General features: G+C 49.9%; 1 protein-coding gene across 1 annotated transcript in view; it reads left to right on the top strand.

The window, feature by feature from the left end:
- Window positions 1–919: 919 nt before the first annotated feature.
- LOC138521623 (transmembrane protease serine 5-like) overlaps window positions 920–14367 on the top strand; it is a 248955-nt gene continuing 235507 nt past the window's right edge. The window contains exons 1-2 of the mRNA XM_069634585.1: window positions 920–1362; window positions 3729–3788. Coding sequence (XP_069490686.1) covers window positions 1339–1362; window positions 3729–3788 — 84 coding nt within the window. The 5' untranslated portion in view covers window positions 920–1338. The remainder of the gene's footprint in view (window positions 1363–3728; window positions 3789–14367) is intronic.

Genomic DNA, 14367 nt, shown 5'->3' with positions numbered 1-14367 from the left:
CCCATGCACCCCTGATGTACACGTACCCAGGACAATCGCGTGTGGGACTTCCCGCGAACCACTGAAATACACGTTCCCCGCTTGGCGTTTGCTGTTTGCCAGCCCTGTGAACTGGTCCAGGGTTAGCGTAGCCCTTTGTGATGATTTGGGGATTTTGAAGGCTTTTCCTTGCGCGAGGGCGTTCTTGGGGCGTAACTGGCGCTGCTGCAGGGTCGCTGCGCCACTCTGCGCCACGGCTGGTTTCGGAGGCTAAAATCCATGAATACGCTGTGCGATGAAAAGGATTTTTTCGCACGCGGCTGGCGCAGTGTATCGCACGGGGACACTGTGCGCCAGCCGCGTGCGCCATTTTTGTGCGAATTTCTATGAATTACCCTCTAAGTGTTTACAATTGGGTTAATTGTAAATCCAAATAATGGTCTTGTCCCATCACTACATATATTAACAACTGATGTTTCAAATTGTCAAGAAAGTCACTGCTAGTGAAGACACATTCTCAGAACAGCCTCAACTCGGAGTATCTACTGCTTATATTTTCTATTAATCCCTTATTGAAGAGTCTGGGTCCTCCCTGGACATCCTTCGGGCCACCCAGTTTGAAGGCCACTGCTCTATATTCTGATTGCAAGATCGGCCCTGGAACATACCTTTCTGTCCTCCAGTTTACCCTCTGTAAAGGATGGAGGGACTTTGACTTAAATGGAGTGTAAAAAGGTGATGTCAGGTAAACAAGTGGTGTCAGGTGTCTTCCTCGCCCCATCCCTGCCATTGTCCGGTTCCAGTTTCTAGGGAAGCGCCTATCACTCGTGTGCACGTGCCAGCCAGGTGTGGCGTGTAACAATATCCGCCATCCAACCCCGGGCCCTCCTGCCTGGGGTATCCGGTTTAACCATCCTCTCTCGGCGAGACTGGACAGCATGTCAGCGAACTCATGAGGACGTGGGCACACAAGAAGGCAAAATTACACCCGCAAAGACGAACAATCAAATTAAACATCCATGGAGGGAAAACCCCTTTCGGAAAAGAGACACCTGTTTGCTTCTTTTTTTGTCCATGACACTCAGAAATGACAGGAACACGGACTGCACCGCACGACGACAGAAGCAAGCGGCGTAGAATTGCACTGTCGATGCCCTGGAAATAAGCAGCCACCCCGGCGGCTTTTGGCATCACTTCTCGGTCTTGTGAGTTTGGCGCTTTGAAACTGGCAGGTGTGGTACTTCGCTGACAAAGGCCACACAATGATGGCGTGCCCGTGAGAACAGGTAGACGGTACATCTTACTCCGCGAGCATGGGAGAGAAGGCTACTACCCGCTGAGGACTGCCCACAGCATGGCATGCATGGCGCCATTATGACACAGGTACACAGAGCTTGGCTGGGGGCCGGTGGGTACTGTGGATAGGGGTGGAGGAGTCAAGGATGCGTGACCCCACACCCCAACACCTACCACATTCCCTCTCACCTACGGAAGCTGTAGAGGCAGGCAGGAGCTTAGAGGTGCTCAGGGATGGACTGGGAGCCAAAGGTAGCCCTGGAAAGGGGTTTCAAGTGAGCCCCGTTTTACACTGGGTTAGAAAAGGCAAGCGCACCCCGTCTACGTAGGGCTTGGGGGCTCACCACCAGAGAAAATGCGCAAAAATGGGTCCAAATAAATAATTTGTAAGCGCATCCATATGTTATGAGTGGGAAAAACATACTGGAAGGTTACCACCACATTCGTTGCAACACAGCGATATGGGGGATGAGGAGGGGTGGAAGGAAATGTGTGGGATGGCTAGGAGGAGATGACAAGAGGAGCAGACAACCAGGGTAACCGGGCAAAAGAGGTCCACGGTGCATAGACCCACTGGGAGATCTCCCAAGTTCCCTGCAGGCCAGTCCACCACTGTTGGGGCTGCCATCCCATACTGCCAATCCTCCTGTCCAGCTTCAGGTTCCTGTATGAATGTAGTCTCGGGGAAGATGCCTTGCTGGCTTACCCCGATCACTGGCAACCGCGTCCAGATGCCAGGCCCATCTGTAAACCTTGCACTCTCTACTTTTCTTCAAAGTGGCGCCACGCCACTTGTAACAGGCAGGGATTGTGAACTCCACTCACCAGATGCCTAAACTAAAATGAGGGGAGCAGTCTGATCACTAGTAATCTATGGTTGAAAAACATCTAGGCTAGTGCTAAACATAACTGGCCAGTTGTTCATGTACCTCGCAGTGCCCGGGGTCGTGGTGCTAAGTGCCGCCATCTTGTAATACATGGGAAGTGAGTAGCCACTGGCAGATAAAGTCATTAGGCAAGAGATGGCCAGGTGTGGAAGCCAGGATTGTTACACTATGTATGCCCCTCCCGACACCCACTTTTGGTCTGTTTTGTGCTACGTGTCCTGTGTGCAAATGTGCCATTGTGCAGGACGGTGGTTCTTATGACAGCCCTTCAGGGGAGGGTACTTGTGATGTTAGGGACCAGACGAGCGCCAGTGTCTGCTCGGAAGCCCTTCTTGGGGGAAATTCTAGCATGGTACATATGTTTGTCTGTTTATTTTATATAGCGCTCGGGACCCAGGAGTAAAAGGGCGCTTACTGTGGCAGGTTACAGAAGTACAATATATACAGGTGATGCAGTTAACAACAAATGGGGTAATATACAATATACAACATATACAAACAGTGATATTTAAAGCAAACTATATGGTATGTACAGTATGACATATGGAATTGCTTTCAGAAATGTGTTTTACTGCCGAAGTTACTGACCTTAGAGCATATGGGCGTGAGTTTTAATCCAGGCTTCTGCCCTTGGCCCAGTGATTGTGTGAGCCTGTGTGGGTCATTTTGCGACAGTTCATTGAAAACGTAAATGAGCGCCATAAAACGTATATATACAAACAAATAAGCGGGCTGTCTAGTATTGTCACATTTTAATTGGCCCACTGCCCGCAACCCATCCAATTCTGGTGTCTGTCATCTGGTCTCAATAAGACGCCACACACCCAAAGTGTTGTTTGTACAGGTCCGCCTGAGAGGCTCGGGGTGGGGGGAGGGTGGTGGCCACGTGAGACGCTCCTTGTGAAATAATCAGCTACACTTATTGGAATTGGTTCCACAATGTATCAACACCCCAAGAGAAAAGATCTCCTGCTGCGCCTAGAAGACCACAGACCACCACCTGGGCTCGGATGCACGGAGAGCACCACCAATAAGGGCATTAGCGCATGTGTAAAGTGCTGAGTGGGTAGTAGGGTGGGTGTATAGAAGCATGTAAGTTCACTGTGGGAAATCTGCATATGCTTCCAGGGCAGGGCTCTAAGGAGGGCTGTGGAATGCTGCTATGCCGCCATTTACAGAGTTCCATACACGGTATTGAGTTGTTTTTTTTTAAAAAAAAAGGTCTGTAAGGGGCCAGAGCTTATGTGGAATTTGGACAATTGTCTGAGAGGGTGGCGCTTCTATCAGGCCAGTTTGCCTCAGGTAGAGTCATATAGATTTCGTGCTCAACCTACCTTCTCGCTGACCTTTAAGCCTTGTGGTTTGACTGCAACATCCCTAGTGGCAAATTGGGCGCTTGCCAGACCTTACGATTTCTCTCTAGGCCAGTAAAATGCGGTCACAGACTGCCAGTTAAAGTCTTTTTGGAGTCAGAACGTGAAGAGGGAAATTCATGTTCTAGACCCCTTCGAGCTATCTGATTGGAGCCTGGTGTGACCTCTTGATCTCTGGTTTGTCTCCCCACAGCTTGAAGCCTCCACGAGAGTCTCCCTGTTTGACATCTTTCCCAGGACCCCCACTGGACAGGTAAGAAACTCTCTGCTGTATCCTTTCCCCCTGCCTGATCCCACATACTGTTGGGAAACAACAGATCGCTAAAATCTGCCACACAAATGGAATTCGCGCCTCACTATTGAATGTCAACAATGGTCCAACCTGTGAAGGGCTGGTATGAGCGCCGTGGGAGACCCGGGGTAGGCCCACCCGCCGTTAATAACTACGCAGAAACAGGTCTGTTGCCGTCAGACTCAAGGCGCGCTCTGACCCTTCAGACGCAGGAACGCACCCTTTATTAGAAAACGTGCAACGGCTCAAAGTAGCCGTCACACCATCATGTGATGCATTACATTCCTCCCTTTTTATAGGGAAGAAAAACTGAAAACAACACATAGGGCCTCACTACGATCCAGGCGGAAAACCATGGTGCTAACAGCACCATGGTCCATGCCAGTAACTTACCGACTCCGCCATGGAGAAAGGGGGAATTACCACCCCATTACAAGGTTGGCGGGGCGGTAATTCCCCCTTCCTCCATGGCCCTTCCCCATTCCCATTTTTGCCCCATAGGGCTCAATGGGAATGGGGAAGGCGCTAAGTACGGCACCGCAAATTGCGGTACCGTACTTAGCACCAAGGTCCCTTTGCGGGTCCCTACTTTAACGGCTGGTGTAGACCAGCCGTTAAGGTCGGGTCCCGCAAAGGGACCTCGTAATCAGGCGCTAATGGGTTAACGGCGCCGCAGCCTTTTACGGCGCCGTTAACCCATTAGCGCCAGGGTCGTAATGAGGCCCATAGTCAGTTAAGAAAATAGCTCCACAATATCAATGAACATGGCACGACCCAACGTGGCTGTAACATTAGATGACCAGTAAATTACCCTGAGTGTCCTGCCTTTAGCCAGGGTAGTCCAGCCTCACTTACTCTGACATGACATGACATAATCCTCAAAGTGGGTGGGTCACCTTCTACTTTCCCAACAAGGGTACCTGCCACCTCTACTCTCTACCTCCCATTGCCTGTTCACTTACCAGGACAGGGCCGTCAGGCTCTTGGGCAAGCATTGGGTCATCATCACTCTCAAGGCTCTGGGCATCTTTCCCCTCCCTTACCTCACCAGTGTTTAAGTACCACTGGGCGGATCGACTGGTCGATGTGTAATTTAATGGGTTCGCTGCTCGTCTTCCCGATCCCCACAAACACGGTCTTGAACTTCTCCAGGACGGCATTAATGTCTTCGGTGTACACCCCATATGCAAAGTGCACAATCCCTAAGGCTTCAGCTGCATCACAGCTTAACAGCGTGTCCTTACTGATGTCTGTGACAAAGAATTTCTCCTTGATCTGATGTCCGTCATGTGTCACTTTGGTTATGTAAGCGCCCTTCAGCGGAATGGGTTGTGTGCCCCCGAATGTGAAGATCTTGGCCTTTGCAGTAACAAGTGTTGGCAAGTCTGGAAGAGCTTCATAGGGCTTCATTACACGGATGGCGGAGAACCATGGCGCTATTAGCGCCATGGTTCATGCCGGTAAAATACCGGCACCGCCTTGGCGGAAAGGGGAATTACCGCCCTATTCCAAGGTTGGCGGGGCGGTAATTCCTCCTTCCACCTTTGCCTTTCCCCATTCTTGCCCCATACGGCTCAATGGGAATGGGGAAGGCGCTAATTATGGTACCGCAAATTGCGGTACCGTAATTAGCTCCCTGGGTCCCTTTGCGGGTTGGTTTTTAACGCCTGCAGAAAGCTGGCGTTAAATCCCCCAACCCACAAAGGGACCTCGTAGCAAGGCGGTAAGGATTTACCGGTACCGGTATTTTACCGGCACCGGTAAATCCTTACCGCCATCCGTGTAATGAGGCCCATAGTGTTGCAATGCCATCACGCACACTGATCCCCCGTGTCCACTAGGACTGGTGTCTCTGCTCCTTCAATGGCCACCATGCATTTTGGTTGTCTCTTTTTATTTTGTCTTCAGTGAGCCGATACTCGAGATGAAGAATACCTCCTCCTCTTCCTCTTTCTCTTCTGCTATGTCATGCTCCTCAAAGTCGCCCCCTTGTTCCACCACTGCTACTTTCTGTTGATGCCTCGAGATGTTGATGCTTGTCCTTCTCAGACCTCTCGGGATCGCCACTGGAGTGGGGGCCTTGAACATTCTGGTGAAGTGTCCAGTTACTCTGCAGACCCTACCCTTTGCCTGGCATTCACTCGAATGAGGGAGGTCATAGCCACACTTTGGACAGGGTGTGGTATTTTCCCCCCTCTTTCTCCTGGGAGCCCACCTTGGCTTTGCGGCCGTGGCCCTTTCTGTCGGCCCACCACACACACCTCCTTCAGCTTGAGTGAGCAGATTGCCACGTCCATCTTGATGACGCTGACCTCTATCAGCTCATATGACCTGCCATCTCCGGGATGCAAGAAAGCGTGAACACGGGCTCTCTCAGTACTTGGTGTCATAGTTTGCCAGAGGCACAACCCTGTATGAGCTGGTTGTGGACCATCACTTCCTCATTCTCCTAAGCATATGTTGTTGCAAGGTGCCTGAGGCATCCATAAAATGTGTCAAGGGATTTGTCCTCCTTCTGCTTGGCGGTGCACATGTCGTCTTGATTCACCAGCGGCATGAAATGCTCCCTCAGGCAGTCTTTCGCTGCTTGGAACGAGTTGTCAACTGGTGTGAGGGTTTTAAAGATTTTATGCACCTCTGATCCAGCCGAGTATACGAGGGTGGACACTTTTGCATCCCCATCATTCTCCCCTGTGGCTCTAAAATACATGTCTAGTCTCTCAATCCAGAGGTACTATTTGGGCCTCAGGCTTGATGGATTGATGCATGTCGTGTCAAACTCCGGCATTGGGGCCAGAGAGCCTTGATGGAGGGGTCCTTCTCTTGTTCGAACGGCACCTTCTGCAGGTCCTTGATCATGTAACTGAGCGTCACCCTCGTTCTCACCCGTGGTTCCCTTCCTCCTGCAAGTCTACACGTGTCCGAGCACACAGGCACCTCCTGAAATGTATAGGCCGCAACTCCCATGTGCTAGAGTGCACAAGCACCTCTGGGCAGGCAGAGGCCGAAACTCAGAACGTACTCCAACATCAATCTGGGGCAGGATACCTTTCCTTTGTGCTCCAAAACACCTCCCGAACTCTTGAGCTCCTTCTAGCGTCCTCACAGCCTTTACCCTCCTGGTCCTCACATTCACTCTTGCACCCTGTTCCTTCCCCTGGTATTGATTGAATCCATATGCATTGTACATTTTTTTAAATGGAGAACTGGTCCCTATTTTGGGCCCTCTGCGTGGTGTGCACACTGCAAGGTGCTGCACAGAGGGTTCCAAACATTTTCCCTGGGTGCACAAGCACTTCACGTGGGAGCCGCTGTCACCGGGGTGATCAAAATGGCAGTTGGAGTCTTACCGGGATCTGCAACTGGCAGGCACTTTGAGGGATGAATGCCGCCACCCGCCATTGAGGTGCGGACCGAGATCCTTTCTCCTGCCCAGGCGCCGTCCTCGTCGCCAATGTTAAGGGCTGGTATGCGCACCATGGGAGACCCGGGTTAGGCCCACCTGCCATGAATAACTACGCGGGCACAGGTCTGCTGCCATCGGGCTCCGGGAACGCTCTGACCCTTCAGACACAGGAACGCCCCCTTTATTAGAAAACGTGCAATGCCCCAACGTAGCCGTCGCACACATTACATAACCCACCTGGGACCCTGCACTTAGAGCACATTGGGGAACGCGGGGGTACAACACACTGGGGGACGTGTTCCCAGGAGGTCAACTTATATCATTACACACATGGAGCACAGAACACAAAGGCACACCTATAGAAATAGTAGTTTTACAGATTGAGGACAGCGGAGAGGCGTTGGTGGGAGTGCTGCCCGATCAAGCCACCTGAAAATGACCTAGTGGCCTATTGTCAGATATCCTGAAGCACGGTTCCGTGTTGACCCGTCGTGAAGAATATATTTCTTCCTACCAATGTGATTCTCAGGAGTACGAAAGGACAGTCTGAGAAACTAATTGATCGGAAGATGGTGTAGAGTCGTTGGGATCGGTAGAGTTGAGCGGCCCGCAAGCTTCACGATAGCTGGAGATTCCAGGTTCCGTCCAACGACTGCAGAATATTACACTGATTAACAATCAATTACACCCCTTCCAGATAACGTTTAACAAAAGATTAACAGACTAACCTGCAGAAAACGGGTTTAACCAGAAGTGTTTCATGCAAGAATGTCCTCAATACTGGGGAAATCTGGAGACCATAAGAAGAGAAAAGACAATCAGTACCAGATAGTGAGTTGTAGAGAATGGTAAGGAAAGTTAGGTTTCTTACCCTGGTTTCCCTGGAAGTGATCGTCTCTGGCAAACTCCTTCTCCTTTTCTGTGGGAACAGTGTGATGGTATCTGCCCCCCCTGTCCGACGAACCAAATAATCCAATGGTGCAAGGAAGTCACTAGTCCAGCAGCAACCTATTCCCGCCGGCACGAGGACGCCTAAAAAGGTGCTCAGGAAGTCTCTAGTCCAGCACCGAGCCTATTCCCGCCGGCACGAGGACGCCTGCAGCACCCTGGAGGAAAGGACAGGGAAAGGAATAGAGGGGAAGAGGAAGGAAGGAAAGAAAGAAGGTAAGAGGTCTCCCAACCTTCAAAGTCCGAATCCAACTTAACCAAATCACTAGGCAAGAATAACCAAAAAACAATCCGAGGTCAAAAATACTTGAACAGGTAAGGGCAATCCGAGAGCAAATCCAGTAAACGTAATCCGAGATCAATAAACCACAAAAATTTCCAAGCGAGAAGAGCCACTGTCAATATGGGATCAGAAGCAGCGAGAAGTGGGCGCCGGATCATTAAATACCTGAACTACCGGCAGCAAGATGGTCACGTGACCCAGTACGTTTTCTATCACGTGGAAGACGCTGCGCCCACTGACGTAACCTCCATGGTAACTGCCACGTGAGGCGTCGGGAACTACGTTCCCGACGCAAATGTCTACCGCGAGTAGAGCGTGAATACTGCAAGCCCGCCTCCTGTCTGATATTCGAACGCGACTGACGCTTTTGGCTACAAGAAGACAAGAGAGCCGAAGGGGTATCACAGGACCTGAAGCGTTTTCTAACAGTATCCTCCCCCAAAGGACCCCCATGCCCCCGAGAGGCCAGAAATCGGGACACCAACAACGGGGCATGCACATTCTGCTCTGGTTCCCATGTCCGATCTTCTGGACCGTAACCTTTCCAGTCCACTAAGAAATACCGGGTACCACGAGAAACCTTAGAATCAAGAATGGAATTGACTTCATACTCCTCTACCCCTTGAACCGATATCGGGGACGGAGAAGCCACTACCCTGGTACTGTCCACACAAGGCTTAACCACGGACACATGAAAGACCGGATGTATTTTCCAAGAGTACGGCAATTCTAACTTGACTACCAATGGACTCAAGACGTCCTTAACAACATAAGGACCGACAAAACGTGGCAACAAGCATCGTCGTCCCGGAATGCGTAGATTTTTTGTGGACAACCACACCCGTGAACCTGGAACGTAGTTGGGTGCAGGACGGCGATTCCGATCAGCGTACTTCTTTGCCTGCTCTTGAGCATGTTTCAGATGTACCAGCACCCTATCACGGACCAGAGACAGGTCTTTGATACACGATTGAACTGCCGGACAATCCTCAGGTAGTTTCCAATCAAGAGGTAGGGTGCGTGGGTGTTGCCCATATAAGGCATAGAATGGTGATGTTCCCGTAGATGAATGGCTGGAATTATTATAAGCGAACTCCGCTAATGGAAGAACGGCTAACCAGGATTCCTGATGTTGAAGGATGAGACACCTGAGGTACTGCTCCATAGTAGCGTTCACCCGCTCTGTTTGACCATCCGTCTGGGGATGGAACGCTGTGGAACACCGTTCATCCACCCCTAATGAGAACATAAGATGCCTCCAGAAACGTGACGTGAACTGGGACCCCCTGTCAGAAACCACAATCTCAGGTAACCCAAAAAACCTGAAGACATGTCGCAAGAACAACTCTGCCAGCTTAGCAGCTGATGGCAGACCTTGGCAAGGAACAAATAAAGACAGTTTAGAAAAGCTGTCAACCACCACCCATATAGTATCAAAACCGTCGATCAAAGGCAACTCCACCACAAAATCCATGGTAATCATCGCCCATGGTCTGGCCGGCACTGGTAATGGCTGTAGTAACCCCATAGGTTTCGCGGAATGGGATTTACATTGGGCACAAATGGCGCAGGTCGAGATATATTGCAAGACGTCTCTTCGCATAGAGGGCCACCAACACCAGCGTTTGAGGAGTTCGAGGGTTTTCTGTGAACCAGGGTGCGCTGCTATAGCAGCGTCATGACATAAGGAAATAGCTGTACACCGGGTATCCTGATCAGGCATAAAGACACGACCCTGGACATAAGGAAGACCATGCAAAATATCCATGTTATATTCTGCCAATTCTGCGGGCTCTTTATCAACCCAGTTCTGGAGCGTTGACTTCAGAGTGGGTTGTAGAACACAACTACAAACCACTTGTGTTGGTAATAACAATGACCCATCCTGTGGACGTGAACCATCATACCCCAAGCTTCTGGATAGCGCGTCCGCCTTGGAATTCAAAACACCTGGGCGGTAAGTCAACGTAAAGTTGTACATGGAAAAGAATTCATGCCAGCGGGCATGTCTCGCAGTGGTGCACTTCAAGGACTGCAAAGCCAACAGGTTTCTGTGGTCAGTAAAGACCTGGACCGGTAGTTCCGTACCAAGAAGATGATGTCGCCAGACCATAAATGCGTCCCTAACGGCCAACAATTCCCGTTCAGTAACGGTATAATTACGCTCATAGGGCGTTAATTTGCGTGAATGATAGGCGACTGGATGTAATTCTCCGGTATCAGCGCAGGTCTGGGACAGGATAGCTCCTACCGCAACATCCGAAGCATCAGCTTCGACAACGAAAGGACGTTTGACATTTGGGTGTAGCAAAACAGGAGCTGTAGTGAATGCGGCCTTTAAAGACTCAAACGCTATTTGGGCGTTATCGTTCCATAAATAAGGTTTCTTGTTACTGGTCAATTCGGTGAGGGGTGCAGCAATAGAAGAGAACTGTCTAATGAACCGCCTGTAAAAGTTAGAAAACCCCAGAAACGATTGCAACTCTTTCCTTGAAGTTGGTACAGGCCAGTTTAAGACCGCTTTCACCTTATTGCTACTCATCTGCACTCCTTTGTTGGTGATGTCATATCCAAGGAACTCGACCTGATTTGCATGGAAAACGCATTTTTCTAACTTGACAAAAAGGTGATGCTCCCGCAAGCGTTGTAAGACTTCTGAAACATGACGTACATGTTCTTCCATAGATGGAGAATAGATGAGTATATCATCTAGATAGACGATAACGAACCTGTCGATCATGTCGCGCAAAACGTCGTTGATGAAATTCTGGAATGTGGCCGGGGCATTGCAAAGCCCGAATGGCATCACCGAATACTCGAATAGGCCATATCGAGTCTTAAAGGCGGTTTTCCACTCATCCCCTCGACGAATCCGGACCAAATTGTAAGCACCCCTTAGATCCAATTTGGTGAAGAATTCTGAAGACCCTAACTGATCCAGTAAGACAGAAATCAGCGGAATCGGGTACTGATTTCGGATAGTACCTGCATTGAGTTCCCGATAATCGATACAAGGTCTTAAGTCACCCTCCTTCTTGGGTACAAAGAATAGCGGTGAAGCAAATGGAGAGTGAGAAGGCCGAATAAAACCTAACTCGAGGGCTTTATCCAAATATTCCTTAAGGACGATTTCTTCCTTTTGGGTAAGGGAATAAATACGTCCCGATGGTGTCTTAGCGTCTGGTTTGAGAACAATTGGGCAATCGTAGGGCCGATGAGGCGGCAGAATCTCTGCTTTCCCTTTGTCAAACACGTCCTTATAACTTGTGTATTCGGCAGGCAATACTGTGTTAACAACTGCTCCAATGGTAACCACAGAGTTCAACAAACCTCGACTAGGAGTGTCAGGTGCTTCATACATAGACTCTAGTGAATTGCATGATCGAAGACATTGCTGAGAACTGAAAGCGATAGCCCCGGTCTCCCAGTTAATGACCGGGTTATGAAGCTTGAGCCATGGTAAACCCAGGATGAGTTTATATTGTGGTGCCATAATGACGTCAAATGTGATGGTTTCCGAATGCTCAAGGCCAATGGTTAACAGCAACGGAATGGTATGTTCAGTAACAAGCCCAGAAAGAAGGGTTGATCCGTCAACTGCATTGACTACCTCCGGAACACTCTTTGACAATAAGGGAATACCCCATTTCCGAACATATTGGGCATCAATGTAGTTACCAGTTGCCCCAGAGTCAAGAACAGCTGCAGAACTCCAAGGCGTGACCTGGTCATAACTCAACATAACGTCAATATAGAAGGGTGTGGACAACAAGGAACCCTGCATGGAAGAGCTCGGCGTAGGGGTTCCGTCTACGACCGGGCCTTGGCGTTTCCCGACTTGCGGGGTCTCTTTGGGCATGCACTGAGTAGATGAGTAGCGGAACCGCAATAAAAGCACAGATTGTTCCGTCTGCGATGTTCTCTTTCTTCCGATGTTAACGGGCCCCTTACTGCCCCGATTTGCATAGGTTCGTCACCGCCAGAAACAGGAATTGGGGAAACCGTAGTATTGACCGGAATTGCTCTCTTCTCCCCTTTTCTTTCGGTGCGTCGGGCATCAATCTGAAGTACTAGGTCCAAGAAATCAGGAAAGGACGTAGGAACCACCGGAACCGTGGCTATAGTATCCTTTAGTGTGTCCGACAATCCTTTATAAAATAGGGCTGCCTTTTTATCTTCCGGCCAACCAGTTTCAGCAACCAACTGATTAAACTTAGCCAAATACGACAACAAAGGAGCATCCCCCTGACGGAGATTTAACAATTCCAGATCCGTGGCTTGAGTCTTGTAGCGAGTATCAAACACCCTAGTCATAGCACTGATCAATGCATCACAGTCGAACAACAGCGGACTGCCTTGTTCTAATAAGGGATTAGCCCAAACCGCGGCCATACCACCGAGGTTTGATAAGACAAAGGCAGCTTTTGTAGTCGCATCAGGAAACGAGGAAGGCCGACACAAGAAATGCAGCCTGCACTGGTTAATGAAAGTCCGAAAGAATTTCGGATCCCCAGTAAACCTTTCTGGGGGAGCAAGCGGGAACTGAGCGGCCATGTACACATGCGTAGAATCAGATCTGACCGAAGGCCCTGCCTGACCTGAAGTGGAAGCGGAGGCCACCGATGGTGATCCTATAACCACTTCCCTGATACCAGCTTGCATTTCATCAATGCGCCGGTGGGTGTCAGCCTGGGCTGCCGTCATATCGGCACGTAGGTCGGCCATTAACTGAACCAAAACGGCCAACGGGTCATTCGCGGCATCCATGGTAAGGCTTCTGATTCTTTCAGATATCCTGAAGCACGGTTCCGTGTTGACCCGTCGTGAAGAATATATTTCTTCCTACCAATGTGATTCTCAGGAGTACGAAAGGACAGTCTGAGAAACTAATTGATCGGAAGATGGTGTAGAGTCGTTGGGATCGGTAGAGTTGAGCGGCCCGCAAGCTTCACGATAGCTGGAGATTCCAGGTTCCGTCCAACGACTGCAGAATATTACACTGATTAACAATCAATTACACCCCTTCCAGATAACGTTTAACAAAAGATTAACAGACTAACCTGCAGAAAACGGGTTTAACCAGAAGTGTTTCATGCAAGAATGTCCTCAATACTGGGGAAATCTGGAGACCATAAGAAGAGAAAAGACAATCAGTACCAGATAGTGAGTTGTAGAGAATGGTAAGGAAAGTTAGGTTTCTTACCCTGGTTTCCCTGGAAGTGATCGTCTCTGGCAAACTCCTTCTCCTTTTCTGTGGGAACAGTGTGATGGTATCTGCCCCCCCTGTCCGACGAACCAAATAATCCAATGGTGCAAGGAAGTCACTAGTCCAGCAGCAACCTATTCCCGCCGGCACGAGGACGCCTAAAAAGGTGCTCAGGAAGTCTCTAGTCCAGCACCGAGCCTATTCCCGCCGGCACGAGGACGCCTGCAGCACCCTGGAGGAAAGGACAGGGAAAGGAATAGAGGGGAAGAGGAAGGAAGGAAAGAAAGAAGGTAAGAGGTCTCCCAACCTTCAAAGTCCGAATCCAACTTAACCAAATCACTAGGCAAGAATAACCAAAAAACAATCCGAGGTCAAAAATACTTGAACAGGTAAGGGCAATCCGAGAGCAAATCCAGTAAACGTAATCCGAGATCAATAAACCACAAAAATTTCCAAGCGAGAAGAGCCACTGTCAATATGGGATCAGAAGCAGCGAGAAGTGGGCGCCGGATCATTAAATACCTGAACTACCGGCAACAAGATGGTCACGTGACCCAGTACGTTTTCTATCACGTGGAAGACGCTGCGCCCACTGACGTAACCTCCATGGTAACTGCCACGTGAGGCGTCGGGAACTACGTTCCCGACGCAAATGTCTACCGCGAGTAGAGCGTGAATACTGCAAGCCCGCCTCCTG

The sequence above is a fragment of the Ambystoma mexicanum genome, chromosome 1q (assembly GCF_040938575.1).
Source record: "Ambystoma mexicanum isolate Mex_15411 chromosome 1q, UKY_AmexF1_1, whole genome shotgun sequence".
NCBI classification, from domain to species: Eukaryota; Metazoa; Chordata; class Amphibia; order Caudata; family Ambystomatidae; genus Ambystoma; species Ambystoma mexicanum.
Note: the sequence above shows the minus strand (reverse complement) of the source record. Positions and strands in the feature narration are given on the sequence as shown.